The 27,160-nt window shown below is 38.3% G+C and overlaps 2 protein-coding genes across 3 annotated transcripts; both read left to right on the forward strand.

Moving 5' to 3' along the window:
• Window positions 1-434: 434 nt before the first annotated feature.
• NXPE4 (neurexophilin and PC-esterase domain family member 4) lies at window positions 435-18,485 on the forward strand. Its single transcript, XM_061202508.1, is given in 6 exon segments — window positions 435-502; window positions 11,803-12,385; window positions 12,388-12,529; window positions 13,032-13,093; window positions 15,311-15,517; window positions 17,950-18,485. Coding segments are annotated over 5 exon segments (1,479 nt in total). The 5' UTR covers window positions 435-502; window positions 11,803-11,853.
• On the forward strand, window positions 14,508-14,895 carry LOC133099058 (large ribosomal subunit protein P1-like). Of its 2 annotated transcripts, XM_061202509.1 has the most exons (2): window positions 14,535-14,605; window positions 14,681-14,895. In XM_061202509.1, exons 1-2 carry the CDS (start codon window positions 14,535-14,537, stop codon window positions 14,859-14,861), a joined length of 252 nt encoding a protein of 83 aa, XP_061058492.1. In that variant the 3' UTR covers window positions 14,862-14,895. The 2 variants fall into 2 exon arrangements, with proteins under 2 accessions (XP_061058493.1, XP_061058492.1); XM_061202510.1 differs by having other exon boundaries at window positions 14,508-14,895.
• Window positions 18,486-27,160: the final 8,675 nt, after the last annotated feature.

Raw genomic sequence — 27,160 nt, forward strand, 5'->3', positions numbered from 1 at the left:
ATTTTTACTTGACACTTCATCTGTTCTAGGAAAGTCCAAACAAACAGACCTATAGATTGTAGTAGGGGAGTTTCAACAGCTTACACACCTTAAAGAGCCAAGGTACTTGATAATAATCATGCGATATGGGAGAGGATAATATTGTGTGTGTGTGTGTACACATTCTTCTTTTGTCACTTATATCTGCATTGCAGCAGTCTTCTCCAATGTTTAGCTTGTCTTTACACCTTCTCTAAGGAACCTCTGAACAACAGAATATTTTCATGTTTATGTAGTAAAATTTATGTTAATACTGTTACTGTTAATACTGTTAATACTTTTTACTGTTAATACTTCTTGAGGATTAACCAAGATGGCGGAGTAGAAGGACGTGCTCTCACTCCCTCTTGCGAGAGCACCAGAATCACAACTGGCTGCTGGACAATCATCGACAGGAAGACACTGGACTTCACCAAGGAGGATACCCCACGTCCAAGGACAGAGGAGAAGCCACAGTGAGACGGTAGGAGGGGCGCAATCAGAGTAAAATCAAATCCCATAACTGCTGGGTGGGTGACTCACAGACTGGCGAGCACTTATACCACAGAAGTCTACCCACTGGAGTGAAAGTTCTGAGCCCCACGTCAGGCTTCCCAACCTGGGGGTCCGGCAACGGGAGGAGGAATTCATAGAGAATCAGACTTTGAAGCCTAGTGGGAATTGATTGCAGGACTTCGACAGGACTGGGGGAAACAGAGAACCCACTCTTGGAGGGCGTACACAAAATAGTGTGTGCATCGGGACCCAGGGGAAGGAGAAGTGACCCTGGGGGAGACTGAACCAGACATAACTGCTGGTGTTGGGGGGTCTCCTGCAGAGGCGGGGGCTGGCTCTGTTTCACTGTGGGGACAAGGACACTGGCAGCGGAGGTTCTGGGAAGTACTCCTTGGCGTGAGCCCTCCCAGAGTCTGCCATTAGCCCCACCAAAGAGCCCGGGTAGGCTCCAGTGTTGGGTTGCCTCAGGCAAAACAACCAACAGGGAGGGAACCCAGCCCCACCCAGCAACAGTCAAGTGGATTAAAGTTTTACAGAGCTCTGACCGCCACAGCAACAGTCAGCTCTACCCACCTCCAGAGCCTCCCATCAAGCCTCTTAGATAGCCTCAACCACCAGAGGGCAGACAGCAGAAGCAAGAAAAACTACAGTCCTGCAGCCTGTGGAACAGAAACCACATTTACAGAAAGATAGACAAGATGAAAAGGCAGAGGGCTATATACCAGATGAAGGAACAAGAAAAAACCCCAGAAAAACAACTAAATGAAGTGGAGATAGGCAACCTTCCAGAAAAAGAATTCAGAATAATGATAGTGAAGATGATCCAGGACCTTGGAATAAGAATGGAGGCAAAGATTGAGAAGATGCAAGAAATGATTAACAAAGACCTAGAAGAATTAAAGAACAAACAAACAGAGATGACCAATACAATAACTGAAATGAAAACTACACTAGAAGGAATCAATAGTAGAATAACTGAGGCAGAAGAACGGATAAGTGACCTGGAAGACAGAATGGTGGAATTCACTGCTGCGGAACAGACTAAAGAAAAAAGAATGAAAAGAAATGAAGACAGCCTAAGAGACCTCTGGGACAACATTAAACGCAACAACATTCGCATTATAGGGGTCCCAGAAGGAGAAGAGAGAGAGAAAGGACCCGAGAAAATATTTGAAGAGATTATAGTCGAAAACTTCCCTAACATGGGAAAGGAAATAGCCACCCAAGTCCAGGAAGCGCAGAGAGTCCCATACAGGATAAACCCAAGGAGAAACACGCAGAGACACATAGTAATCAAAGTGGCAAAAATTAAAGACAAAGAAAAATTATTGAAAGCAGCAAGGGAAAAACGACAAATAACATACAAGGGAACTCCCATAAGGTTAACAGCTGATTTCTCAGCAGAAACTCTACAAGCCAGAAGGGAGTGGCATGATATACTTCAAGTGATGAAAGAGAAGAACCTACAACCAAGATTACTCTACCCGGCAAGGATCTCATTTAGATTTGATGGAGAAATCAAAAGCTTTACAGACAAGCAAAAGCTAAGAGAATTCAGCACCACCAAACCAGCTCTACAACAAATGTTAAAGGAACTTCTCTAAGTGGGAAACACAAGAGAAGAAAAGGACCTACAAAAACAAACCCAAAACAATTAAGAAAATGGTCATAGAAACATACATATCGATAATTACCTTAAACGTGAATGGATTAAATGCTCCAGCCAAAAGACACAGGCTTGCTGAATGGATACAAAAACAAGACCCATATATATGCTGTCTACAAGAGACCCACTTTAGACCTAGGGACACATACAGACTGAAAGTGAGGGGATGGAAAAAGATATTCCATGCAAATGGAAATCAAAAGAAAGCTGGAGTAGCTATACTCATATCAGATAAAATAGACTTTAAAATAAAGAATGTTACAAGAGACAAGGAAGGACACTACATAATGATCAAGGGATCAATCCAAGAAGAAGATATAACAATTATAAATATATATGCACCCAACATAGGAGCACCTCATTACATAAGGCAATTGCTAACAGCTATAAAAGAGGAAATTGATAGTAACACAATAATAGTGGGGGACTTTAACACCTCACTTACACCAATGGACAGATCATCCAAAATGAAAATAAATAAGGAAACAGAAGCTTTAAATGACACAATAGACCAGATAGATTTAATTGATATTTATAGGACATTCCATCCAAAAACAGCAGATTACACGTTCTTCTCAAGTGCGCACGGAACATTCTCCAGGATAGATCACATCTTGGGTCACAAATCAAGCCTCAGTAAATTTAAGAAAATTGAAATCATATCAAGCATCTTTTCTGACCACAACGCTATGAGATTAGAAATGAATTACAGGGGAAAAAGCATAAAAAACACAAACACATGGAGGCTAAACAATACGTTACTAAATAACCAAGAGATTACTGAAGAAATCAAAGAGGAAATCAAAAAATACCTAGAGACAAATGACAATGAAAACACGACAACCCAAAACCTATGGGATGCTGCAAAAGCAGTTCTAAGAGGGAAGTTTATAGCTATACAAGCCTACCTAAAGAAACAAGAAAAATCTCAAGTAAACAATCTAACCTTACACCTAAAGAAACTAGAGAAAGAAGAACAAACAAAACCCAAAGGTAGCAGAAGGCAAGAAATCATAAAGATCAGAGCAGAAATAAATGAAATAGAAACAAAGAAAACAATAGCAAAGATCAATAAAACTAAAAGCTGGTTCTTTGAGAAGATAAACAAAATTGATAAGCCATTAGCCAGACTCATCAAGAAAAAGAGGGAGAGGACTCAAATCAATAAAATCAGAAAAGAAAAAGGAGAAGTTACAACAGACACCGCAGAAATACAAAGCATCCTAAGAGACTACTACAAGCAACTTTATGCCAATAAAATGGACAACCTGGAAGAAATGGACAAATTCTTAGAAAGGTATAACCTCCCAAGACTGAACCAGGAAGAAGCAGAAAATATGAACAGACCAATCACAAGTAATGAAATTGAAACTGTGATTAAAAATCTTCCAACAAACAAAAGTCCAGGACCAGATGGCTTCACAGGTGAATTCTATCAAACATTTAGAGAAGAGCTAACACCTATCCTTCTCAAACTCTTCCAAAAAATTGCAGAGGAAGGAACACTCCCAAACTCATTCTATGAGGTCACCATCACCCTGATACCAAAACCAGACAAAGACACTACAAAAAAAGAAAATTACAGACCAATATCACTGATGAATATAGATGCAAAAATCCTCAACAAAATACTAGCAAACAGAATCCAACAACACATTAAAAGGATCATACACCACGATCAAGTGGGATTTATCCCAGGGATGCAAGGATTCTTCAATATACGCAAATCAATCAATGGGATACACCATATTAACAAATTGAAGAATAAAAACCATATGATCATCTCAATAGATGCAGAAAAAGCTTTTGACAAAATTCAACACCCATTTATGATAAAAACTCTCCAGAAAGTAGGCATAGAGGGAACCTACCTCAACATAATAAAGGCCATATATGACAAACCCACAGCAAACATCATTCTCAACGGTGAAAAACTGAAAGCATTTCCTCTAAGATCAGGAACGAGACAAGGATGTCCACTCTCACCACTATTATTCAACATAGTTCTGGAAGTCCTAGCCGCGGCAATCAGAGAAGAAAAAGAAATAAAAGGAATACAAATTGGAAAAGAAGAAGTAAAACTGTCACTGTTTGCAGATGACATGATACTATACACAGAGAATCCTAAAACTGCCACCAGAAAACTGCTAGAGCTAATTAATGAATATGGTAAAGTTACAGGATACAAAATTAATGCACAGAAATCTCTTGCATTCCTATACACTAATGATGAAAAATCTGAAAGAGAAATTATGGAAACACTCCCATTTACCATTGCAACAAAAAGAATAAAATACCTAGGAATAAACCTACCTAGGGAGACAAAAGACCTGTATGCAGAAAACTATAAGACACTGATGAAAGAAATTAAAGATGATACCAACAGATGGAGAGATATACCATGTTCTTGGATTGGAAGAATCAACATTGTGAAAATGACTATACTACCCAAAGCAATCTACAGATTCAATGCAATCCCTATCAAATTACCAATGGCATTTTTTACGGAGCTAGAAAAAATCATCTTAAAATTTGTATGGAGACACAAAAGACCCCGAATAGCCAAAGCAGTCTTGAGGGAAAAAAATGGAGCTGGAGGAATCAGACTCCCTGACTTCAGACTATACTACAAAGCTACAGTAATCAAGACAATATGGTGCTGGCACAAAAACAGAAACATAGATCAATGGAACAAGATAGAAAGCCCAGAGATAAACCCACGCACCTATGGTCAACTAATCTATGACAAAGGAGGCAAAGATATACAGTGGAGAAAAGACAGTCTCTTCAATAAGTGGTGCTGGGAAAACTGGACAGCTACATGTAAAAGAATGAAATTAGAATACTCCCTAACACCATACACAAAAATAAACTCAAAATGGATTACAGACCTAAATGTAAGACTGGACACTATAAAACTCTTAGAGGAAAACATAGGAAGAACACTCTTTGACATAAATCACAGCAAGATCTTTTTTGATCCACCTCCTAGAGTAATGGAAATAAAAACAAAAATAAACAAATGGGACCTAATGAAACTTCAAAGCTTTTGCACAGCAAAGGAAACCATAAACAAGACCAAAAGACAACCCTCAGAATGGGAGAAAATATTTGCAAATGAATCAACGGACAAAGGATTAATCTCCAAAATATATAAACAGCTCATTCAGCTCAATATTAAAGAAACAAACACCCCAATCCAAAAATGGGCAGAAGACCTAAATAGACATTTCTCCAAAGAAGACATACAGACGGCCAAGAAGCACATGAAAAGATGCTCAACATCACTAATTATTAGAGAAATGCAAATCAAAACTACAATGAGGTATCACCTCACACCAATTAGAATGGGCATCATCAGAAAATCTACAAACAACAAATGCTGGAGAGGGTGTGGAGAAAAGGGAACCCTCTTGCACTGTTGGTGGGAATGTAAATTGATACAGCCACTATGGAGAACAATATGGAGGTTCCTTAAAAAACTAAAAATAGAATTACCATATGACCCAGCAATCCCACTACTGGGCATATACCCAGAGAAAACCGTAATTCAAAAAGACACATGCACCCGAATGTTCATTGCAGCACTATTTACAATAGCCAGGTCATGGAAGCAACCTAAATGCCCATCAACAGATGAATGGATAAAGAAGTTGTGGTACATATATACAATGGAATATTACTCAGCCATAAAAAGGAACGAAATTGAGTCATTTGTTGAGACGTGGATGAATCTAGAGACTGTCATACAGAGTGAAGTAAGTCAGAAAGAGAAAAACAAATATTGTATATTAACGCATGTATGTGGAACCTAGAAAAATGGTACAGATGAGCCGGTTTGCAGGGCAGAAGTTGAGACACAGATGTAGAGAACAGACATATGGACACCAAGGGGGGAAAACTGCGGTGGGGTGGGGATAGTGGTGTGCTGAATTGGGCGATTGGGATTGACATGTATACACTAATGTGTATAAAATTGATGACTAATAAGAACCTGCAGTATAAACAAACAAACAAAACAACTAAAAAAAAAAAAAATACTTCTTGAGTACTAATAAACCCTTCCCTATGTCAACATCAAATTATTTACCTAAATATTCTACTTAAAGTTTTAAAGGTTGCTTTAGACATTTAGCCCTGTAATGTACTTGGATTTTTTTTCTTTTTGCTGATTTTTCTTTTATTTCCATATGGATAATCACTTTTTCAGCTCTTTTTATTTTGTAATCCTTCCTTTCCAACCTGATTTATCATGTCATTTTTGTTGTATATCAAAATCTCTAATACATACAGGTCCCTTTGTGGGCTCTTCGTTCTACTCCATTGATCAATTTGTCTTCCCTGTATCAATACCACATGGCTATAATTAACAGAGCTTCATAATTCGTTTTGAAAACTTTTTTAGTTTTCGGCCAGTCTTGGCTCTTCACTCTCTCTTATATATTTTAGAATCAGACTGTCAAATTTAGTGAAAAATTCTACTTAAATTATAAGTGCATGACATTAGCCATATAGATCAAATTGAGAAAACTGATATGTTTATAATATTATCTTGCTGTTTATCAACATGTAATCTCTCTCCATCTATACAGGTCTTCTTCAAGATCTTTCACTAAATTTTATAATTTTTGCATTCAGGTCTTACACATATTTTGTTAGAGTGATACCATGGTACTTCATAATTTTTTTGTTGCTATTGTGAATAGTGTCCTTTTAAATACATTTTCTAATTGCTCACTGCTGGTGTAAAGGAATCCAACTGACTTTTGTATAAGGAACAGTAGGATTTTACTTTCCAAGATCTTGAAAGACTCATTAGTTCACAGATCCAATATTGTCTAGATCTCTCTAAGGACAGAAAGTATACTTGTTCTAAAATTTTGTTTTGATTTTTCTATTAATTCTGTTCCCTTGGGTGTCTCCTCTTTGTTGAACTTGATACCTCTCTCTCATGAGTTACTTTTTATTTTTTTGGCCACGCCGTGTGGCTTGCGGGATCTTAGTTCCCCAACCAGGGATCCAACCCGTGCCCCCTGCAGTGGAAGCATGGAGTATTAACCACTGGACCACTAGGGAAGTCCCTCTCATGAGTTACCTTTCATGAAAATTTTTTGCTAATTCTTGGTTGTGTACATTCTTACACCTGAGGTTCTGTGGTGGCCAGTCTGGAGTGCTGTTACCTGTTTGCTCCAGCATGTTTGTGGCAGAGATGCAAAAAGTGCTGCAGGGCAATAAATGGTCCCCATTTTTCTAAAGTGTTGCCAGGCACACTGGGTCCTACCAACCTCTCCAGCTTAAATATCTGTAGTTTTTACTCTCACCAGAGTACAGAAGTCCCTGTTTCTAGCTGTCTGGCCCAGGCATGGGTGGGGAAATAAGGAGGTGTCAACCACTTGGTTTGTCCTCCTGTGAGCCTCCCCTTCACCCCTTTTTACTCCAGTTATCACCCTCCTCCATGTTGGTAATGTCCCTGCAGGGACTTCCTTCTTTTGCCAAAGCCTCATCTACATGCATTGGAGCCATGGTTTCCTTCTTTGATCTAATCTCATCTGCATTTCATTCTTCAGGAGACTGCTTATAAGTGCTGGTCCATATAAGGTATCTCTTCCTATTTCCCAGAATAATTAGAAATTTTTAAGTTCTTTTCTGCCATTTATACAATTTTATGGTAGGAAATCGAGGCTATAATATGTGCTTACTCCTCCACCTTGAATCAGAATTTTCCTGTTATTTTTCTACTAAAAAAAAAATTGTGCAGAGAATATTATTCTACCATACTGAAAATCACTTATAATTTTCATGTGAAGTTGTAGCAGTTTAAAAACATCTGATAATGTACTCTATGGTTAAAAGATGTTACTATGATAATGTTCAGATCCTCTAGGTACTTACTCTTTTTTTTTTTTAACATCTTTATTGGAGTATAATTGCTTTACGATGTTGTGTTAGTTTCTGCTGTATAACAAAGTGAATCAGCTATATGTATACATATATCCACATATCCCCTCCTTCTTTCGCCTCCCTCCCACCCTCCTTATCTCACCCTGCTGATCTCCCTGTGCTATGCAGCTCTTCCCACTAGCTAACTATTTTACATTTGGTATTTACTCAGTTTTTAATTTAGTTCCTGTAGCAACTACTGAGAGAGATGTTTTTAATTTCTGATCCTGATTGTGGATTTTTCTATTTCTCCCTTTAGTTCTGTCCATTTTGTTTCACATATAAATACATGGATATGTAGGCACGTACACATTTAAGGTTGCTGTTTTCAGACTAGTTGACCCTGTTATCACTAAGAAATGTCCATCTTTATGTCTGGTGATACTCTTTGTCTTGAAATCTACTTTAACATTAATGTTAGCTTTTTTATGCTTACATGGTATATTGTTTTCCATCCATTCACTTTCAACCTATAGGTATCTTTATACTTAAACTACATTCCTTGTAGATAGCAAATAGTTGGGTCTTGCTGTTTTATCTTTGCCTTTTAAAAAAAATTTAACACTTCATTTATTAGATATCATTCTAGTAAAACTTTTTTTCTAGAATGTATTACTAATCACATAGGTGAAAATATAACAGCTTCACCTTTTTATAAATGAATTATCTCAAATATTGAAACATTGATCACAAATTCATTTAATAAAAATTCTTCCAAAATTTGATAAAACCATAAATTTTAATGCCAAACTATAACTTTTGATATCAAAATATTTTAAATATTTCAAAATATTAAAATATACATAAATGAATGCATTGACTACAGAACATTATTTTATTTATACATACTGTCTTTTAAAAATCTTCACACTCGGGGCTTCCCTGGTGGCACAGTGGTTGAGAGTCTGCCTGCCAATGCAGGGGACACGGGTTCGAGCCCTGGTCTGGGAAGATCCCACATGCCGCGGAGCGGCTAGGCCCGTGAGCCACAACTGCTGAGCCTGCGCGTCTGGGGCTTGTGCTCCGAAGCGGGAGAGGCCGCGACAGTGAGAGGCCCACGCACCGTGATGGAGAGTGGCCCCCGCTTGCCACAACTAGAGAAAGCCCTCGCACAGAAACGAAGACCCAACACAGCCAAAAATATATATATAAGTAATTAATTAATTAATTTTAAAAAAAAATCTTCACACTCTAACTATTCCAAAACAGTATTTTTTTTCTTTTGAGTTTGATTACACTACTTTAATCCCAGGAAGAGTATTATCTCTGCCTTTTAATGAAGTGTTTAGTCTACTTACTTTTAATGGAATTATTAATATGGGTGGATTTAGGTCCACCATTTTGCTATTTGTTTTCTGTTCAGCCATTCTGGTTTTTATTCCTCTGTTCCCCATTTCCTGCCTTATTTGGGGTTGATTTTTTTTAGTATTTGCTTTCAGTTTCTCTATTATTTTTATAGCTCTAAGTTGTCTTTCTAAAGTGGTTTCTCTAGAGATTACAGTACACATTCTTCACTTTTAGAGTTAATATTGTGCTACTTCATGTAATCTGTAATAACCTTTCAACCATTTATTTCCATTTATTCCCCCCATTCTTTATGCTATAGTTGTCATATTATTACAAAATTGTAGTTCTTAAATAATTATATGCACTTTAAAGAAACTAGGAGATAAACACACAGTATTTTATATTAATACATATATTTATCATTACTGGTGCTTTTCATTCCTTCCTGAAGATCTATGTGTCTTTTTGGTGTAATTTCACTTCAGCTTGAAGAACTTTAGTTAGCAGTTGTTTTTTTTTTTTTCTTTTTGATCCTGCCACTGGCATGTGGGATCTTAGTTCCCCTACCAGGAATCGAACCTGTGCCCCCTGCAGTGGAAGTGTGGAGTCTTAACCACTAGACTGCTGAGGAAGTCCCAGCACTTTTTAAAATGCAAGTCCAGTGTTGTCCCTTCTTCCAAGTTTCAACTCTCCTCCAGTGTCTGTCTGCTTGTGGTCACTCTCCAGTGCTTTTAAAAGAGAAGATTTGGGGGTAGGGGTGTAGAGTTTATCACTGTTCTCTACAGGAGAATTAGTCCAATACAAGCTACTCTGCCTTTATTGGAAATTTGGAGATATTACTATGATTCGCTGAGTTCTCAGAAATAGAGTTATTGGTAAATGCAGTGAACATTGTTAAAGGTCTTAGTACATGCTATAGAACTGTTTTCCAGAAATGTGGTGCCATTCACACCTAAGCCAACAGTGAAAGAGAATTTTAGTCTTACTGCATGTTTGCAACACTGGGTAGCTCATTTTTAGAGATACTTGCCTGGGATTAAAACCTGACTCTGTTGCTGACTAGCTATACAAGCTTGGCTAAGTCCCTTAACTTCGCTGTGAACCAGTTTCATCATCTGAAAATTGGGTCATAAAAATAAATACCCCATATATTAGTGTGAGGATTAATGGGCTAACATATGAAAAACATTTAGCATTGTACCTGGCACATACTAAATGTTTGCTATTACTGTCTATTATTTGATAAATTAAAATGTTTTTATTTTTTAAAATCTTCACATGTCAAATAATAAAACAGTAACAATGTTAATCATAGTAACTGAGTCCAGTACAAGCTACTCTGCCTTTATTGGAAATTTGGAGATATTATTATGAAAGATTTATACCAAAAAGTGTTCTTTACAGAATCATAAGTAATAGAGAAAAGCTGAATGCAATAAATATCTAAAAAGATAGGAATAGGTGAAATATTCCATAGGCTGGAATATTATGTGGGCCTTTGACATAAGGTGGAAAGTTTTTAATTACACTTTTTTTAAAAATCAAAATTCATTGGTAAATATTCAGTTTGTTCACAATCACGTGAAATTGTTATACAGAGGATGAGATAAAATCACCCAAATGGTAACAGTAGTTATCAGTGGTTGGTGTGATTGTGACTGACTTTTATTTCCTATGGCGTTGTGGCATTCTCTCGTTTTTAATAATAAATCAGCGTTATTTTATGATTAGAAAATAAATATTTTATAAGCCTATGCTTCTTATGTGCTGTTAGCTAAAGCAATCTGAAAATTACTAATAAATATCACAGACTCTTTAATCAAAGTGTAAAAAGTGAAATAGAAAAAAATAGATAATTGTATATTACATAAAATTTCCATGCTTCTTAAACATTTTCTTAAGGATTTATTTAAATGACTGAATTCTAGTTTTAAGATAGAAAATAATAGAACAATAAACATTTGTTCTCTGCTATGCAGTTAAAAAGCATTTTCTCATTTGGTCTCCACAACTGCCCAGTGAAAGTATATTCTATGATCACCACTTTAAGGAAGAAGATCCCAGGGCTCTTTAGGGTGGAGTGGCTCATTCGAAATAGATTAGCCAGTGATGGGAATTCCCTGGCAGTCCAGTGCTTAGGACTCTGCACTTTCACTCCCAAGGACCCTGGAGTTCAATCCCTGGTCAGGGAACTAAAATCCTGCAAGCCATGTGGTGCAGCCAAAAAAAAAAAACAGAGATAGTGAAATCTCAATATATTTTTAATTTTTGTACCTCCCATCATTTTATAAAAGAGAAGTTGGCTAAGCTACCAAAATTATTACATTAAATAGGCACATTTTCTTTGTTCTTTATTGTATTCCTTGTCATTTCAGTTATGGACTGTACTCAAGTTGCCCATCTCCCTCAATCACTGGAATTTCATCATGAAATCATGTCCTGAAGCACCACCGCATCCAGCGGTTTCACCAACAGAGACTGAGCTGAGAATAAAGGGGATCATGGAGAAACTAGATCAGCTGATCTCACCCAGACCCTTCACCCACGTGAGCTCCACCACCAGCACCAAACACAGCAAAGCCACCCTCCTCAGCCGTCAAGACACATACTGCAGGGGGGATCAGCTAGACGTCCTGCTGGAGGTGAGGGACCACTTGGGACGCAGGAAGGAATATGGAGGGCATTTCCTGAGGGCCAGGATGTCCTCCCCAGCCCTGAAGGCAGGCGCTTCGGGAAAGGTGACAGACTTCAACAATGGCACCTACCTTGTCAGCTTCACCCTGTTCTGGGAGGGCCGGGTGTCTCTGTCTCTCCTGCTCATCCTCCCCAGTGAAGGGGTGTCGGCTCTCTGGAGGGCAAGGAACCAAGGCTATGACAGGGTGATCTTCACAGGCCAGTTTGCCAGGGGGACCTCCCATGTCAATACTGATTGCGCCCTGGTTTTAAATTCAAGTGCTGAACTATGTACCTGGATAGTCGAGACCAAGAAGCCTTCTACTGCGTGAAGCCTCCACATATACCCTGTGCTGCACTCACCCACATGCATTCCAAAAACAAGGAAGTGTCTTATCTTAGCAAACAAGAAAGAAGCCTCTTTGAAAGGTAAATAATTATTTCTGGAGACTACCTGGGCAAATATAGTAATGATTTGGCCTATCTGTTGATCTAAAGGAAACTGCTATGAGTACATCAACCTCGGGACTCTGTGAAGAGCCATTTTAGAAAAGGTCTGTGAATTCATTTGGGGACAGTGCCCACTCTCCAGTAGTCCCTAAAGGTTTTGGATATTTAACCCTTATCATTGAAACAAAAAATATAAATAAAATAAAAATGAAAAGAGGAGGAGAAATATACATGTGTGAATACGCATGGGCTCTAATATATTCTTTCTGCTGCTCAAAAAATTACCTTGGACACTTTCTGGGGATCTGTACTCCCTGGACTAATAGGCCAAGAAATGGAAATTTAATAAATGGTTTGGAACTGTGGGCAAAGTAGTCAGTCATTATCACGAGAAATAACTGAAGCAATGGGTAATGTGGCTTCTTGTGTTTCCTGATCTTGGGGCCACCTGTAGATTAATTTCTATATTTGTCTCGTTAAGGTCAAATGTGGGTATAGAGATGATGGAAAAGTTTGACGCCATTACTGTCTCCAAATGCAACAGTAAGTTCTCCCTGTGTCTGACGGGTGGTACTTAGTACTAGTCCCATTTAAAGCATTTCTTCTTTTTGTGGACTTATTCACTATTACCAGTCCTATTGTTACTCTGCTCATCAGGCTGGTCTATGGTAGGCCAAGATGCCAGTTACCTAAGTGAATAAATGACTGGAATCATAAACCTGTTTTATAACTCTCATTATGCAGTGGTTAAGAATCCACCTGCCAATGCAGGAGACACGGGTTTGAGCCCTGGTCCAGGAAGATCCCACATGCCGCGGAGCAACTAAGCCCGTGAGCCACAACTACTGAGCCTGCGCTCTAGAGCCCATGAGCCACAACTACTGAGCCCGCATGCCACAACTACTGAAGCCCGCGTGCCTAGAGTCCGTGCTCCGCAACAAGAGAAGCCACCGCAATAAGAGGCCCGTGCACCGCAACAAAGAGTAGCCCCCGCTCGCCACAACTAGAGAAAGCCTGCGCGCAGTAACAAAGACCCAACACAGCCAAAAATAATAAAAATAATATAAATAAATAAATAAATATAACTCTCATCATCAATCTTATCATTATCTATCAGGCAACAGATTACCTGCCCATCAGACACAACAACCTTCAAATGTCAAAACTCTCTCCCAGTTTGCACCTAGGTCTTATTCCCAAACCACCACCGTCAGCACTTCCCACATTGCTACAAACACAAGAATCACCATCTAGAGGTCTCTAACCTGCCCTCTATAAGTCAATTCATTACAATTTCCCCCTCTTTGTCTTTGCCACCTTTCAAACATTTTAACATACAAAATAGCACTTCCACACTTGTATTTATTAATTGCTCTTCAATTTCTTTGGCTCAAAACATCCTAGGAAATCACTATCTAAAATGATTTAAGGCAAGAACTTTTGTGTCCCTTTAAGTTCGACATTAACAGCTTGTTAATTGCTACTGAACTCATTTACACTGAAGTGTATATACGTACCTACAGGTAGAAATGGCATTTTTCACCCAGGATACACAAGGATACTCATACCGGTTATTAAAACATTAAACCACTTCCTTTGGTTGGTGAATAATCACTGCCCCAAGACCACCAAGGCTAGATACATCAGTCCATCAGATTCCCAGACTCTTCACAAACCAGTGACTAACGGGTTAATACCTGGCCTGTTCTGGACCTCCAGGACTCTGCTCCAGCCTATAGCCATATCCATGTGGACTGTTCAGGTCCCAAACCAAATTAGTTGTTAATTTTTTTTATATCTCCATGCACTTAACTCAAAGGATTTACAGTTTGATTGTGGCATTTAAGACACTATGACAGTCCTCTGCTGCCGCTAAGGTGCTCAATCCTTCCGAGGAAGCTAAGGCCGCGTTGGGGAGAGGCCCTCACTTCATCTGGTGACTAGCACCGCACCCGGCAGCCCCCATGTAGCACTCGCCCGCACCATGGCCTCCGTCTCGGAGCTCACCTGCATCTACTTGGCCCTCATCCTGCACGACGCTGAGGTGACGGTCACGGAGGATGAGATCAATGCCCTCATTAAAGCAGCCGGTGTAAATGTTGAACCTTTCTGGCCAGGCTTGTTTGCAAAGGCTTTGGCGAATGTCAACATCGGAAGCCTCATCTGCAACGTGGGGACTGGTGGACCTGCCCCAGCAGGAGGGCCCGCCCGCCCCACCACTGCTGCCCCAGCTGAAGAGAAGAAAGTGGAAGCAAAGAAAGAAGAATCTGAAGAGTCTGATGATGACATGGGCTTTGGTCTTTTTGACTAAACCTCTTTAGTAACACATTCAATAAAAAGCTGAGCTCTTTAAACAAAAAAAACAAAAACAAAAAAACACTGGGACAGTGTGTGATAAACTTGGGGGTAAAGTGGGATAAAATGACAAGATAATTGAGTTTTCATGACTAAGCAAGAATTGATGTCTTTCCTTTCATAAGAAGGCAAACAAATACTTAAATTTTACCTAGAAGGCCTTTTTTCTGGGAGAAAACATGTTCTCTATAATGAACATTAATGGGTATCATTTAGAAAATTCTTATCAGAGGAAATTTTTTCTGAAAAATAAGTATTCCATTAAGATAATGATGCTTCAATAAGGCTTTTCCTCCATCCTCACACCCTATTAAAAGGATACTTAGAAAAGACAGTTGGTTCTTAATAAATACTGATGGGTAAAGTGATATTTTAGAAGATCCTATCTTGTGGATTCTTTAGCAGAAAAGACAGCTCCAATGAAAAAGAAATGCAAGTTTGGAATGGCATCCACAATCCCCAGTGGACATGTCTGGAAAGACACATGGAATCCTGTCTCCTGTAGTTTGGCTCCAATCGAAATGAAAGAATGCCTGAGAGGAAAATTCATACATCTAATGGGAGATTCCATGATCCGCCAGTGGATGGAATACTTCAAAAGCAGTATCAACAGTATGCCTGTCTAAGCTATTACTCATATCCCTTTCAGAAACATCTTTTTCATTTCAAGGGGAGAAATGAATATGGGAAATGCCTCTTCTTTTTCATATTTGTTAATCACAACACACCAACACTTTTCACAAGACATCATTGTCTTTTCTTTAAAAGAATACACTTATTGACTAGAAGGGAGACAGTGTAGAAAAAGGTTTACTCCATGCCTATCCCTGCAAAATTCACACTTCAATATTTACCCAGCATGCTCAGAAAATCATGGACAGAGCAGACGATAATAAGATATTATATTGTCCAACTTCTACAGATGGCATGATGATTAAGGGTGTGGATTCTAAATCCAGATGTCTTGGGATCAAAATATGGCCTCTACATGTCCTAGCTGGATGGGCTTGGGCAAGTTACATAACTACATAGTGATTTTGTCCTTAATTTCCTCATCTGTAAAACAGAGATGAAAATAGTACCCACCTGGTAAAATGAGGTAATATACACAATGCATTTAGAATACTGTTTGCTACATACTAAGTTCTCTTTGGTGTAAGCTGTCATCACTATTATTATTTCATGGAAGGACAGATGCTAGGAGTGAGGTAATGGCTTCATATCAGGTAGGCACAGTGGTTAAAAGTAGGGGCTTTGGAGCCTAACAGACCTAGACTGTGCCACTTAGAAGCCATGACCTTGGGCATAGTACTTATTTTCCTCATCAATGAACTAAAAATAACAACAGCATCTGGCGGTGGTTATAAAGAGTAAATGAGGTAATGGTTATAAAATATTTAACACATTGCAAGACACATGAGCACTCAGAAAGTACCCAGTAAACAATAGCTATTGCAATTATTATCATTAGTTCATATCAGAGTTGGGGCTAGAATCCATTTGCTAGAATCCTAGTCTAGTTGCTCTTTTTACTAAACCAAGAATGCATCAATAATAATTCAGAATCCACTAGTAGATCTTAGCACTCTTACCTGGAAAACTGTCACTGCCTGTCCTGGACCCTGGCTTTTACCACTGGGGACAGTGCAGCTGGTGTGGCTCCCTGCTGGCCTTCCTGACAGGATGCCACTCTTGTGATCTCCAACTTAGGGTGTAAGCTGATTCTCCCAGTAAAAAGGGAAAATCAATAGGGCCTTGGATCCCCTCCAACAGAAGGGGAGAGTTTTAAATTGTGACCTCTGGTAAATGACTAAACTCCGCCAGACCTCAGTTTCCTCATCTATAAAATTAAGGGTCTGGTGATAACCTCTAGCATCACATCCTATAACTGTGGGTCTCTTAGTTTATAGAAAGTACTAAATTATTGAGTTACCTACCCTATTGGCTGACCTTTCAAGTTGTGGTAGCAAAACATCTGTTGCACATATTGTTAAAAGTTAAATTGTATGGCTATAGTGTGCTTTGGAAAAGGAAATTGAAATATGTTAGAAACGGAACAAAGAAAAAATTCTGCCCTTTTCCTCCACCCAACCCTCCAGCATCACTATTTGCAAACCACACTGGTTAAGACTTTAAGTGCAGCCCTTTACTTCTAAGATGATACATGTTACAAAGCATTAATAATCCTTTACTACACATTTTCCTCAGAAGTTCTAGCTACAAAGCAGCTGGCCTTGATAGTTTGACAAGGGTCTAATTAATACGATGATAAATGTAGGGACTTCATTTTCTTCTATCCATATTATACTTTTCAAAAGTTTTAAGATTGGGTAGACTACTTTCACAAGAACTGGGAGAAACTTCAAGTTTAGGTACAGATTCTGTCACTTACTAGTTGTGTAATTTGAACAGGTCATTTCATCTCTTGGTTTTCTTTTCTATAATATGGCAATCAAATATATATATGCATATATATTGAGCTTTGAAGTAAATGAATCTATCAGTCCTAATAAATGCTTTGTAAACTGTAAACTCCTTCACAAATGAATAGTAATATTATTGTAGATGATGTATTCAGTACCATTTCATGCACATGTAAAAGAAACACAGAAGTATAAAATATAATTCCAGTCTTAAGGGAACTTACAGAGGACTTGGGAAAATAGAGTTACTTGTTTTTTGAAATATAAAGACATCAATTGGTATTTTTCTCTATCTTCAAATGAACTTAGTCTATAGTTAGCAAAATGTACAAAACTAATACCCACAAAAGTGACTCCATCATCCTCCAGTGAAGTGATATCATTGCTCTCCATCGCCAGTCGATTTGGTTCTACATGGTTCTACAGAGGGGCAGATATAATTTCTTATTTGTATTAACACTTTTGGCTGCTCAATAATTTTCAAACTATTCTCTCATTTAAACCTATAATAAATTAGTCAGGATTAACTTATTTAATCATAAACACCAAATCTTTTCTTCTATGTTTACGACCTTTGGAACTTTTTTTCCTTTCATTTTGGGATTGCCTGTTTGTCATCAGCCCTGAAGTCAGTGGATCTGCATGAATTTGGAAAATTTCAAAACCAATTTGCTGTGGACTTGGACAAGAATATCAACATCCAGTGGCAAAAGCATGGTTACCCCTTGATTGGATCACTGACCTATTCAGTCAAAGAGATTGAGTACATCGCTCAGGTTATTGACAGAACTGGAGGAGAAAAAAATACTATCATTGTTATTTCTCTGGGCCAGCACTTCAGACCCTTTCCCATTGATGTTTTTATCCGAAGGGCCCTCAATGTCCATGATGCAGTTCAGTGCCTTCTTCTGAGAAGCCCAGACACTATGGTTATCATCAAGGCAGAAAACAGCAGGGAGATGCACAATGATGTGGAGAGATTTAGTGACTTTCACAGTTACATCCAATATCTTGCCATAAAGGACACTTTTCAGGATCTCAATGTGGGCATTATTGATGCCTGGGATATAACAATTGCATATGGCACAAATAATGTCCACTCGCCCCAATCTGTAGTCAGAAATCAGATTAATATATTGTTAAACTTTATTTGCTAGATAAAACATATCGCTTTAATTTATTCACTTAATTAAAGACATCTATTAAGTGTTTGCTATCATGCCAGATGCTGTTGGCTCTGAACTCTCAATTAGCAAGAGAAAATCTGCGCTATGGCTGATTTATCAACCAGCAACTCAACCAAATCAGTTATTTCTAATTTGGGCTTCCACTTACAAATAAACACAAAAATACTTATGAAAAGGAGCTACCCTCCTTGATCAGAGTCATGCCACTTTTCACAAGCAGGAAGTCAAGACATCTAATGGTTAAAAGTTCTCTGTGATGCATGGAAATTCAGAGCAATGAAGTCATTATAAAATAAATATTTGGAGAAAGTAGTCCCATTTCTTTATTTATGAGACAAGTTCGAGATGATTTCCAAGTGGGAAGAGACGTCTTCTGAGGCAATGCTCCATGTACACGGTCCTGAAGGAGCCACAGAATTTGAAGCAAGACCCTCTGGATACTGAAAGCCTCTGACATTTCTCTCCCTAGAGGGACTCCCACGTCTAGGAGCTAATCTATTCTATAGAATTTATCCTTCAGGAATACCAGATAAAACAGTTGAAAGCACAGTGCTCTAGGATTCAGAGAGCTGGGCTTCAGTCCTTTGGTTGACAGTAATTACATAACTTTGGATAAGTCACTTCAGCTCTCTGGGTCTCAGTTTCTGAAATGAAGGACTTAGTCTGAGATTTGTGATTTTCAAACCTTGCTCTGTGCAGCTCTGGGTGGTGCTGCAGGTACTGGCTGGAGGGACGGGAGTTAGGAGAAGTGCTTGGTGTGCAAGGTACCAGTTCTTCCACACCACTTCAGCCAGAATATCAGCCATTTTTACCCATGTTTATTGGGCTTCTGGGTAGGCTTTTGATTTGAAAAAAAGGTTCTACCGCTTAAAATGTTTGAAAACCATAATGTAGATAATCAACAACGTTGGTTTCTATAATCTACACATATGGGTTACTATTTTAATCACGCTCACTTGCATTGTAATAGGCCTTCCCAAAATTTGACCGAAAAAGAATGATATGAGAATTTCAGTTGAATAGGGTGATATAATTATTATAAAGTATTTTGGTATAATATTCTTCCTTAATTTTTCCCTCTAAACCATGCCCCAGGTATCACTGGGCCCCTGACCTACTCTTGCTCCATCTAGGAAAAGACAATGATAATAGGAATATCTTAAATCCATTTATCCAGTTTCCTCCAGGAAAGGGATAATAATTTTTCTACTTATTTGCCCATGAACCACAATTCACAGTTCAGTGCCCAGTAAACAGATGGTCAAAAATATTAAGTCCCTTATCATGTGTCAGGAACTATTCGAGTCTTTAGGGATACAGTGGTCCAAAAGGCACATGAATTCTTTGCCATCAAAGAACGTATATTGTAATAAAGGAAAAAGATAAACAAAAAAGATATAAAATAATCCCACACTACTAAAGTAGTATGAACAAAGTATATAATAGGGTAATGTGATACAGAGTGACAGCATGGTGGTGATGGAGGTGACTAGTTAGAGCAGTTCAAAAAGGCATCTCAGAGGAGAAGGCATTACAAGGGAGATCAAAATAATGGAAAGGAGGCATCCATGAGACAAAGTGAAGACAGCGATCCTTAAGAAAGAATGGCAAGTGCCAAACCCCTGAGACATGATGGAGCTTGGTTTATTTAAAGAATAGGAGACCATTATGCCTGGAGTATTGTCAGTGTGAGAAATATGGAGGGAGAAGAAGTTAGAGGGGAAGATAGGGGCCAGATCACATGTGGCCTTTGTAGTCTATGGCAAGGAGTTTGAATTCTATCCCAATTATAATGGGAAGGCAACTGAGGGAGGGAGAAAAGGAAGGAAAATAAGAGACAGGGTAGGAAAGAGAGAAGGAGAGAAGGAAGAAAAGAAGGAGAAAAAGAAAGGGAAGGAAGAAAATAAAGAAAGGGAGGGAGGGAGGGAGGGAAAGAATAGGGAGGGAGGAAGGGGAGAGAGAGGGAGAGAGAGAAAGAGAAAGGGAGAGAGAGAGAAAAGAAGGAAAGAAAGAAGGGAGGGAGGGAGAGAGGGACTGGTAACATAACTCAGGCATCATCACACACTGCTATAGTTGCTAACGTCAGAATGAACAAGAGTTGTGAAACCATGGAACTTTGGAACAGCATTTGTTTTCTTTTATTAATAAAGTGACTTTCCATTACCACTCTCCAATTGGGTAAGGTTGGCAAGGGTCACTGAAGGTCTTGCTAAAGGGGCAGATTTTTTTTAAAGAACACAGACGACTATAATTTTAGAAGAGCGACTAAAATGGAATGTGACCCAGAGATTTTTTTTTTGAAAGAAAAGAAAAGAGGAGAAGTATTTGTTTGTAATGTGTGAACCCTAAGAGGAAGTGAAAGCTCAGGGTAATGCATTCAGGATGATAGACCTCAGAAGTTAGCACTTTCTAGGGGAAATCCAAAATGATTTCAGTTCTTCCCAAAAATGAATCAGTTTTTCTCAAAATGAATCATTATAAACACAGAGTAACTGTTGCCATGTCTGCTTGATGTTTGGTGGGTCATTTCCTGTCTGAGATGCTTGCGCAGTATGTCTGTAGCAACTGCAAACTGGTCTTCCAATGAAACAAGTACAAATGACTGGCACACAGCCTTTTGGACAGAATGGATTCTTAGACAAGATGGATAAATATTTCTAAAGGAAACAAAGAGGTAAATATTTCCAAGGGAAATGATTGTCATCAAGAGGTAAGGATGTTAAAGAGTATACTGAGAAGATTAAAAATTACATGTATGAGGATCTTTCCAAGGAGGAGGCTTCAAAAAGTGGTATATTCAAAGAACTAGTTGGTGCTGAATTCCTGCAGTTATAATCTCTCTTGTCATTGTATTGTATAGATCCAATTAGGAGGTAGAAACCACACAATAGGCTAAACAGAGGATGTCTGATATAAAAAATTATTACACTCTGATAAACAAGTGACTGTAAGATAGAAGGAAACTCTATATTGCACCCTTAGGGAAGAGAGAGGGTATCCAAGGAAGGAGCAACTTGGAAGGGGTCCTCCCCAAGGCTGGAATTCAGACCCTGCTGAGGAAGATGTAGTTCAGCCCACTGGGCAGCAGAGAAGATCACTGGTTTGTCCAGGTCACAGATGGTCTACAATTGCTGGGCAAGCAGAAAGCGACCCTCTGTAGTGCAGATGGAATACGGGTGATCAGCAAGCAGGGGCATGGGCATGTAAAGCGGGTGGGGGCCGGGACAGCTGACCTGCCCAGGGACCTGCAGAGGGAATCAGGGCCTGTGCAAGCAGGAGGCCTTCACTGGCAGGAAGCCACAGATTGTTGTTTTCTGTGTACGAAAGCCAGGGAAAGTTATTGTTGGGAAAGGACAAGCCTACAAGGTCACTGAGAAATTGCCTGGTTCTAGGAACAAGACAGGAAGAGCTCCACTGGAAGTCTCCATACTCACAATGCCTACCCACTGTTGTAGGTAGTGACAGGGGATAGCACCTTCCTCCTGTACTGTCCCTCCAATGCCCTCTAATGACAAAGCTCGACAACATGCTCACCTTAAGGAGAGGTACTTAAAATAATTCTGTCTGTCACTGCAGAGAATATATTGATGGGTGAATTTGGAGCTGAGAGGCAATGCATTGATAACTGTCCCAGTCATCAACCCACTCCTTTTTACTGGGCCATTTCCATAAGAAACAACAAGACCATGCTCTAATAATAGTTATGATAGTTTGCATCTTTAAAAATAAAGTAAACAGAGGCTAAACAATATGTTACTAAATCACCAATGGAACACTGAAAAAATCAGAGAGGAAATCAAAAATACCTAGAGACAAAGACAACAAAAACACGATGATCCAAAACCTATGGGATGCAGCAAAAGCAGTTCTAAGAGGGAAGTTTATAGAAATACAATCTTACCTCAAGAAACAAGAAAATCTCAAATAAACAACCAAACCTTACAACTAAAGCAACTAGAGAAAGGAGAACAAACAAAACCCAAAGTAGGTAGAAGGAAAGAAATCATAAAGATCAGAGCAGTTATTAATGAAATAGATACGAAGAAAAGAATAGCAAAGATCAATGAAACTAAAAGCTGGATCTTTGAGAACATAAACAAAACTGATAAACATTGAGCCAGACTCATCAAGAAAAATAGGGAGAGGACTCAACTCAATAAAATCAGGAATGAAAAAGAAGTTACAACAGACACCACAGAAATACAAAGGATCATAAGATACTACTACAAGCAAAAATATGCCAATAAAATGGACAACATGGAAGAAATGGACAAATTCTTAGAAAGGTACAACCTTCCAAGACTGAACCAGGGAGAAATAGACAATATGAACAGAACAATCATAAGTACTGAAATTGAAACAGTGATTAAAAATTTTCCAACAAACAAAAGCCCAGGACCAGATGGCTTCACAGGCGAATTCTATCAAATATTTAGAGAAGAGTTAACACCTATCCTTCTCAAACTATTCCAAAAAATTACAGAGGAAGGAATACTCCCAAGTTCATTCTATAAGGCTACAATCATCCTGATACCAAAACCAGACAAAGATATCACACAAAAAAAGAAAATTACAGGCCAATATCACTGATGAACATAGACACAAAAATCTTTAACAAAATACTGGCAAACTGAATCCAACAACACATTAAAAGGATCATCCACCATGATCAAGTGGGATTTCTCCCAGGAAAGCAAGGATTCTTCAATATACACAAATCAATCAATGTGATACACCACATTAACAAACTGAGGAATAAAAACCATATTATCATCTCAATAGATGCAAAAAAAGCTTTTGACAATATTCAACACCCATTTATGATAAAAACTCTCCAGAAACTGACCACAGAGGGAACCTACCTCAGCATAATAAAGACCATATATGACAAACCCACAGCAAACATCATTCTCAGTGGTGAAAAATTGAAAGCATTTCCTCTAATATCAAGAACAAGACAAAAATGTCCACTCTCACAACTATTATTCAACATAGTTTTAGAAGTCCTAGCCACAGCAATCAGAGAAGAAAAAGAATTAGAAGGAATCCAAATTGGCAAAGAAGAAGTAAAACTGTCACCGTTTGCAGATGACATGATACTATACACAGAAAATCCTAAAGATACTACCAGAAAACTACTAGCGCACATCAATGAATTTGGTAAAGTTGCAGGATACAAAATTAATGCACAGAAATCTCTTGCATTCCTATACACTAACAATGAAAGATCAGAAAGAGAAATTAAGGAAACAATCCCAATTACCATTGCATCAAAAAAAAATAAAATACCTAGGAATAAACCTACCTAAGGAGGCAAAAGACCTGTACTCAGAAAACTGTAAGATACTGATGAAAGAAATAAAAGATGACAAAAACAGATGGAGAGATATACCATGTTCTTGGATTGGAAGAATCAATATTGTGAAAACGACTATGCTACACAAAGCAATCTACAGATTCAAAGCAATCCTTATCGAATACTAATGGCATTTTTCACAGAATTAGAACAAAAAAATTCACAATTTGAATGGAAACACAAAAGACCCCAAATACCTAAAGCAATCTGGAGAAAGAAAAACGGAGCTGGAGGAATCAGGCTCCCTGACTTCAGACTATACTACAAAGCTACAGTAATCAAAACAGTATGGTACTGGCACAAAAATAGAAATATAGATCAATGGAACAGGATAGAAAGCCCACAGATAAACCCACGCACATATGGTCACCTTATCTTTGATAAAGGAGGCAAGAATATACAGTGGAGAAAAGACAGCCTCTTCAATAAGTGGTGCTAGGAAAACTGGACAGGTACATGTAAAAGTATGAAATTAGAACACTCCCTAACACCATACACAAAAATAAACTCAAAATGGATTAAAGACCTAAATGTAAGGCCAGACACTATCAAACTCTTAGAGGAAAACATAGGCAGAACACTCTATGACATAAATCACAGCAAGATCCTTTTTGACCCACCTCCTAGAGAAATGGAAATAAAAACACAAATAAACAAATGGGACCTAATGAAACTTAAAAGCTTTTGCACAGCAAAGGAAACCATAAGCAAGATGAAAAGACAACCCTCAGAATGGGAGAAAATATTTGCAAATGAAGCAACTGACAAAGGATTAATCTCCAAAATTTACAAGCAGCTCATGCAGCTCAATAACAAAAAAACAAACAACCCAATCCAAAAATGGGCAGAAGACCTAAACAGACATTTCTCCAAAGAAGATATACAGATTGCCTACAAACACATGAAAGAATGCTCAACATCATTAATCATTAGAGAAATGCAAATCAAAACTACAATGAGATATCTTCTCACACCGGTCAGAATGGCCATCATCAAAAAATCTACAAACAACAAATGCTGGAGAGGGTGTAGAGAAAAGGGAACCCTCTTGCACTGTTGGTGAGAATGTAAATTGATACAGCCACTATGGAGAACAGTATGGAGGTTCCTTAAAAAACTAAAAATAGAACTACCATACGACCCAGCAATCCCACTACTGGGCATATACCCTGAGAAAACCATAATTCAAAAAGAGTCATGTACCAAAATGTTCATTGCAGCTCTATTTACAATAGCCAGGACAAGAAAGCAACTTAAGTGTCCATCATCGGATGAATGGATAAAGAAGATGTGGCACATATATACAATGGACTATTACTCAGCCATAAAAAGAAATGAAATTGAGTTATTTGTAGTGAGGTGGATGGACCTAGAATCTGTCATACAGAGTGAAGTAAAGAGAAAAAGAATTTCTCTCTCAGAGAAGAAAGAAAAAAAAAATTTTTCTCTCAGAAAGAGAAAAACAAATACTGTATGCTAACACATATATATGGAATCTAAAAAAAAGTGGTTCTCAAGAACCTAGGGGCAGGACAGGAATAAAGACGCAGACATAGAGAATGGACTCGACGACACAGGGCAGGGGAAGGGTAAGCTGCGATGAAGTGAGAGAGTGGCATGGACTTATATATACTAACAAATGTAAAGTAGATAGCTAGTGGGAAGCAGCCACATAGCACAGGGAGATCAGCTTAGTGCTTTGTGACCACCTAGAGGAATGAGATAGGGTGGGTGGGAGGGAGACGCAAGAGGGAGGAGATATGGGGATATATGTATATGTATAGCTGATTCACTTTGTTATAAAGCAGAAACTAACAAACCATTGTAAAGCAATTATACTCCAATAAAGATGTTAAAAAAAAAAAAGAAAGATACATGCACCCCTATGTTCATAGCAGCACTATTCATAATAGCCAAGACATGGAAGGAACCTAATCTTCCATCAACAGATGAATGGATAAAGAAGTGGTACATATATATCAATACAATGGAATACTACTCAGCCATAAAAAAATAATGAAATAATGCCATTTGCAGCAACATGGATGCAACCAGAGATTATTACACTAAGTGAAGTAAGTCAGAAAGAGAAAGACATATAACATATTGTATCACTTATATGTGGAATCTAAAATATGACACAGATGAACCTATCTATGAAACAGAAACAGAATCACAGACATAGAGAATAGACTGGTGGTTACCAAGGGAGAGGGATGGAATGGGAGGTGGGGTTAGCAGATGTAAGCTTTTTTATATAGAATGGATAAACAACAAGGTCCTACTCTATAGCACAGAGAACGATATTCAATATCCTATGATAAACCATAATGGAAAAGAATATTAAAAAAAGAATGTATATAATACATAGGTATAACTGAATCACTTTACAGCAGTAATTAACACACATTGTAAATCAACTATACTTCAATAAAATTTTTTTTTAAATGCCCAGATAGAATTGTGGCTCACACCCCACTGACTAGACATGGCTGGACAGAAATGTGGGTTTGCACTCCATGTACAGCTAGGGTACAACCAACTGCTGCCAGGTCTCAGGGCAATTGTCTAAGTCTTTCTTTCTCTTGGTTATCTTTGAATTTTGGGAAAGTAGTATCTTTTGCACCCTCTTTGGGAACACTTCTTATGTCCATGGAGTTGTTCAGTAGTGTCAGGAGTACATACTATTTGTCCTGGCTAAAACCTAACAAGATATTTGAAAGGATTTTTTAAAGTAGCTTTATGGTGAGAAGTTGGCCAATTTTTATTTTATTTTATTTTAAAATAAAGCCACCACGTGGCTTGCAGGATCTTAGTTTCCTGACCAGGGACTGAATCCAGGCCCATGGCAGTGAAAGCACAGAGTCCTAACCACTGGGGAATTCCCAGAAGTTGGCCAAATTAAAAGCTGATATTCAGAGCCTAATAGGAACTTTCTTTTTCGGCCACGCCCCTAATCTAAAATGAAACTACATGCCCAGAGGGAAAGAAAAACATTCTGAACCCTTTGTGGGAGGATTTACTGAAACATTCCAAAGAGAACCTAGGAAACTTTTCACTTCTATCTTAGTAAAGATCTTCTCCTAGATATAAAGAAGCAAATTGAAGATAATGTACTTAGATGGTGGATTAGCTCCTTGATATCTCTAAGTTTTCAACACAATCTTTTTTTTTTTTTTTAAGATTTTTTGATGTGGACTATTTTTAAAGTCTTTATTGAAGCAATTACAATATTGCTTCTGTTTTATGTTTTGGTTTTTGGCCTCGAGGCATGTGGGATCTTAGCTCC

Source organism: Eubalaena glacialis, chromosome 10 (assembly GCF_028564815.1).
Source record: "Eubalaena glacialis isolate mEubGla1 chromosome 10, mEubGla1.1.hap2.+ XY, whole genome shotgun sequence".
Classification (NCBI taxonomy): domain Eukaryota; kingdom Metazoa; phylum Chordata; class Mammalia; order Artiodactyla; family Balaenidae; genus Eubalaena; species Eubalaena glacialis.

Coding starts and splice junctions, on each gene's coding strand:
- LOC133099058 (XM_061202510.1), top strand. CDS start 14,535: ATGGCCTCCGTCTCGGAGCTCACCTGCATCTACTTGGCCCTCATCCTG.